This window comes from Pseudophryne corroboree, chromosome 6 (assembly GCF_028390025.1).
Source record: "Pseudophryne corroboree isolate aPseCor3 chromosome 6, aPseCor3.hap2, whole genome shotgun sequence".
Classification (NCBI taxonomy): domain Eukaryota; kingdom Metazoa; phylum Chordata; class Amphibia; order Anura; family Myobatrachidae; genus Pseudophryne; species Pseudophryne corroboree.
The window spans coordinates 130055079-130060637 of NC_086449.1; the positions used below are offsets into that span (position 1 = coordinate 130055079).

Consider the following 5559-nt stretch of genomic DNA (forward strand, 5'->3'; position numbering starts at 1 on the left):
ACAATAGATCTATAGGTGGTACTAATTATTCTTGAGGATAGCTTGAAAACATACACTGTTAAGGTTCCATGAGGATTTAAGGTCCCATACATGGTAAGATTTTTTAAATTATATTGCCATTTACGACCACTGAGAATGACATATCGTTTAAAATCTGTCCGTGTGTGGGCAAGATAATGAGGCAATTCCCACTCCTGCTGATTATTGGTCTTGTTCGCTGATCTCTTCTACATGCAGAAAGATCACAGCCTGTCTTTCATGATTTGGAACACATTGTTCCACATGTTGTAGACATGGATGATATCATTGACAACAAGCAATTCTGCCTTACTTTTCCTGGATACTCCCATCCACCATTTCCACTAAGTCTTTAAAATGCATCATGAGGGTTTTTGCTGCCAAATGATATATCGTTAATGATTTTCAGTCATTAACCCATCTATATCCATTGATCGTTTGTACAATCATTCCATATGTATGCACAGTATCGTTTGTCCAGGAGTGTTCAGGAGTTCAAGTGAAATCTTTAGCAAGATTGGATCATAGCCAACATCATTCAATGTCTGGGCACCCTTAGTTTAAGAAACACTTGTCTATTTCTTCTGCTTCCTTTTGGACATCTAAGTAAGAAAGCCTTTAAACAAAGTCCAGCTATATAAAGGTTGTATTTGTTTCAACACAATTTCTGCAGCATCAATTCCGTATACTGTACTTGAATGCACAGTATGGATTTCCTGCAAAATAATCCATGTGGTGTACTGGAAAGCTGCCACTTCCAATAGTCTATGCTCTGTCACGAAGGTTGCTGGTTCATTCATGAATGAGTTGTAAGCGAGCCTAGCCAGCATACTCCACTAGAGAGGCTCTATGTTTCAGGACTTTTGATTTCTCTGGTGTGCCCTTGTTGTAGTCAACTAACCCTGCCAGAGTATACATTTGCCCAGTTTTCTTGACTCTTATACTCTATACTTTCCTGTAGATACTATATCCACTTGGTAATTGCAGTGAAAGAGCCTCTTACTGGCTGTTAAATCACTCTCAGAAACGATACTGTCTGTGCAGGTCCCTCCATAATCTTAGTGTTGATAAACCATCCTATGTCCTGTAGATAAGATGTCAGAAAAGTCAATACAGTACCTGCTGCACATCCTCACATGTTTTCCCAGAGATCATAATATCATCAATGTAATGGAATACAGTTCTCTTTAAAGGTAGTGCCTTTTACAAGTGTCTAGCATTAAGTCCATGATGAATTATGCAGCTATGCAAATATTTCTGTGCAAACATCACCAAAGTGTATTGTTACCTTCTCAGACGAACACAAGCTGATCCTGTGATTTAGGAGCTATGAAATGGAAAATAATAGAGTTGCCAGATCCAATATGGCATGCCACTTACCTACCTTCTGGTCCATACTTTCTACAATGGTTATTATGTCCAGTATGGCAGCGACAAGTTGCTGGGCCTCCTTGTTTAGCTCTAAATAATCAATGGTCATTCTCCATGACTTGGAAAATTGGGGTTAACTGCGCACTGAGTCCCTTCTTGTTCGGATGAGCTGCTGCACTTAAAGGTGACCAGCCTATCAAACAACAAATAATACAGATTATAGTGCTGCGCTCAATCCTAATACTGAATGTAATGGGTTATATGCTGTTTGTTTATAGATGGATTGTGCTGTTTGTTTACAGGTGGATTATGATGAGTATGTTATACTCTAGCTGTTCCCTTTATATCATTCATAAATGTGTGATCTAATGTATCCCCTGCAAATGATCTAAGGGTACTTCTACAAATGTTTACTGATGAGACCAAATCCATTATTTGTTTGTAATATTGAAACCAATAATGAAAATAAATGGTGACCAATGTAAATTCTCTTAAGCACTGCCGTGTGCTCTTTTATTCAAGTGATTCAAGATTTAGTCCTCTGAAAAAATGTCCTTTAAAATGTCTATCACAATCTTTCAGATTGCAGCGTCCCAAATATCTGTGTTTGACACAAGTCTATTAGCACACAGTAACACTTGGAATTATGCTCTAGTAAGTCCTTGGGGTCTTCACGGTGTGAAGAGCCTCAGGTGTAACAGCACAGAGTAGGAAATCAGAAGGGGTTCCGGACTGGCAGCTCCTCTCTCGCCCCAGCTGCCCGTGGTGCGTCTTGCTACAGCCGCCCCCTGGGCGCCGGTAGGTCTTAGAGTGAAGCCTGTCTAAGGTTAGGGGAAACCAAGAGAGCGCTCTGCAGAGCTGCCCGCTGTGTGACTCCCACCTTGTACGGACACTCACCTGCCATCCTCTCCAGCTGATCACCGAGCTCAGTCACCGGCTTCCTCCTTCGTCCTCCGTCTGGCGGTTGCTAGGTTACGTGAGTGCTTTCTGGATCTCCTGGTCACGTGATTGGGTCTTTCTCAGTTGTTCAGCAATGAGCGCTCTGTGCAGCGATAATCAATGTAGATTAGGTGACAAAGTCAGTAGTGCCTCCAATGCGTTTCAGCCTCTATTGGGCCTTCCTCTGGGAGAAATGGGTCCATGACTTGCCTTCTTTTCAAACTGACCTTGCAGAGTATTGAAGAGACTGACTGCATGCCTGAAAACTCTGTGTGGCTGTATGAATCATTTGTCATCTTTATATATCCATGTCTATAATATTGTTTTTAATATTATCTTTGCAATAGGATTTCTACATGAATCAAAGGGCCTGATCCTATTTGTATGGGGCATTGTCATTCTTACCATAAACCCATTGTCATTGTTTGTAAGACAAACCTAACTTTTTGGGAGATGTTTCAAACCTTTGAGTGAGATAAAGTGGAGAAGCTGTCCATTGCAGCAAATCACATCATGAACTAATGATCCTGATTTCAAGCCACTCAGCATCATAAACAAAATGGCTTTTAAACTTGGAGAGGACCCTTGTAACAATATATTTGCCATGTCCAATCTTTACTTACCGCTATGCTATACTGTGCCATTCGCTGGCAAAGCCAAAAACAAATCCTGTCTCTATGGAGGGGAAATGTATAAAGTCTTCTAAAAAGGACAAGTGGAGAAGTTTCTAATGGTAACCAGTCAGATTCTTAGGGTCATATTTACTAAAGGTCAAAATACATTGGTTTTAATCTATTTTAAATAGATTAAAAATCGAGTAATAATGACCTTTAATAAATATTCTCCTAACTATCCTTTATATAGTACATTCTTTAGAATGATACGTTGAATCTGATTGGCTGCTGAGGGTAACGCCTTCACTTGTCCTCTGTAGAAAGTTTAATATAGTTGCCATTTAGATGCTGCATGGCTTTGTTCATTGTGTGGCATGTTTTATTCACAATTAGTTCCAACATAGGGGGTAATTCCAAGTTGATCGCAGAAGGACATTTTTTAGCAGTTGTGCAAAACCATGTGCACTGCAGGGGGGCAGATATAACATGTGCAGAGAGAGTTAGATTTGGGTGTGGTGTGTTCAATCTGCAATCTAAATTGCAGTGTAAAAATAAAGCAGCCAGTATTTATCCTGCACAGAAACAAAATAACACACCCAAATCTAACTCTCTCTGCACATGTTATATCTGCATGCCCTGCAGTGCACATGGTTTTGCCCAACTGCTAAAAAAAATTCCTGCTGCGATCAACTTGGAATTACCCCCATAGACTTACAAACGACACGAATACATATTCCGACTACGAGTAACAGAAATATTTTATTTTGTGTTTGTCCCCAGACCCCAGGACATTTCTGCCAAGCCTAAAAATGGATGGAGTAATATTAAATGACACCTCAGAGATGGAATTCTACATCCTGGCATTCTCCACATCTGAAAATGGTAGAATTGTGCTGTTACTAGCCATTGTACTGACTTATCTATTAATTCTCAGTGGTAACCTTATTATTATTGTACTGGTGTGTCTTGTGTCCCAGCTACACACGTCCATGTACTTCTTCCTATGTAATCTGTCCATATTAGACATCTTTTATGTCTCTACAACTCTCCCCAAGCTGTTGTATATTACTTACACCGGTGACCATGCTGTATCCTACATTGCCAGCATAACTCAATTATGTTTATTCCTCTTCTTTGCTGATGTAGAGATTTTCTTACTAACAACAATGGCCTTTGACCGCTATGTAGCAATATGCTTCCCTCTACATTACTGGCTCATTATGAGTAAACGAGTTTGTGCCTTACTGGCATTCCCCGCATGGTTTATCGCTGCCATCAATGCTTTAATATTTACTTGGTTTGCAATTGGCTTACGCTTCTCTCATTCTATTGAAGTCAACAATTTCCTTTGTGAACTAAAAGCTTTGCTTATCATATCCTCCAGTGACACCACATTCTTAAAGAAATGCATTATGTTCGATGCAGTATTAGTTGGGTTTGCTCCCCTTACATTGATATTGACTTCCTATGGTTGCATCATTTCCACCATCTTAAAAATTCAGTCCCTGGTGGGGAGACGCAAGGCATTCTCAAGCTGTACTTCCCATTTAACAGTTGTTGTGTTGTACTTTAGCTCAGCCATAACCTTGTACGTGCAATATTCTCAAGAGCAAGACAAGCTCCTATCAGTGATGTTTGCTACTTTGTCTCCAATGCTAAACCCCCTAGTGTATAGTTTGCGTAATAAAGACATCCGAAGAGCTATGGCAACAGTATTCCATGGAAAAAAATCATGATCAATAACATTTTGAAAACTTTGAATTTTTGAATTAACTCTGTACTAAGATCTTATAAAATAATATAAACATTTAGAAAAACAATCCTTGTTTTAATGGACAATTTGAAAGTGCAACTTGGTCATATAATGCATTGTTATGCAAATATTATTATTAAAGAAGTGCGTGGAGTCCTTGTTTTGGTTTTTCATTTCATTGTTATGTTTTGTTTTTAGTTTTGTAAAAAACAACCCTCAACTCGGAATTCGGATTCAAAATGAGTCACTTGGGTAATGGATTTCTTGAAAATGGATTAAAACAGCTAAAATCATGTTCTTTTCACATCCCAAAACCAGGAATTTGGATTTAAAATTGTGAAGATCTGAACCAGGACTCGGTTCAGTTCAAATCAGCAAATTTTGGGTGGGTTCAGATTTCTAAAGAAATGAGCCTCATATCTCTAATTATTATTTAAGAGTTTCAGGATTATTATTTTTTTTAGTTGTATAGTTTTAATTTTTATGAAAAATATAGTTTATTTGAAACTTTCCTGTGTCCCTTAAAGAATAAGTTTATTTGCAACTATTTATTTATTTATTATTTATTTATTACCAGTTATTTATATAGCGCACACATATTCCGCAGCACTTTACAGAGAATATTTGGCCATTCACATCAGTCTCTGCCCCAGTAGAGCTTACATTCTATATTCCCTATCTTATACACACGCAGTCACATTCACCCTAGGGTTAATTTTCTTGGGAGCCCATTAACCTACCAGTATATTTTTGGATTGTGGGAGGAAATCGGAGTACCCGGAGGAAACCCATGCAAGTACAAGGATAATATACAAACTCCACACAGTGAGGGCCATGCTGGGAATTTAACCCATGACCTCAGTG

General features: G+C 38.8%; 1 protein-coding gene across 1 annotated transcript; it reads left to right on the top strand.

Annotated features, from left to right (window-relative positions):
- Positions 1 to 3751: 3751 nt before the first annotated feature.
- Positions 3752 to 4678, top strand: LOC134934502 (olfactory receptor 5V1-like). Its single transcript, XM_063929933.1, has one exon. The coding sequence runs from the start codon at positions 3752 to 3754 to the stop codon at positions 4676 to 4678; it is 927 nt and encodes a 308-aa protein (XP_063786003.1).
- Positions 4679 to 5559: the final 881 nt, after the last annotated feature.

What these genes read in the sequence shown, in the direction of transcription:
- LOC134934502 (XM_063929933.1), top strand. Translation starts at nt 3,752, where the DNA reads ATGGATGGAGTAATATTAAATGACACCTCAGAGATGGAATTCTACATC.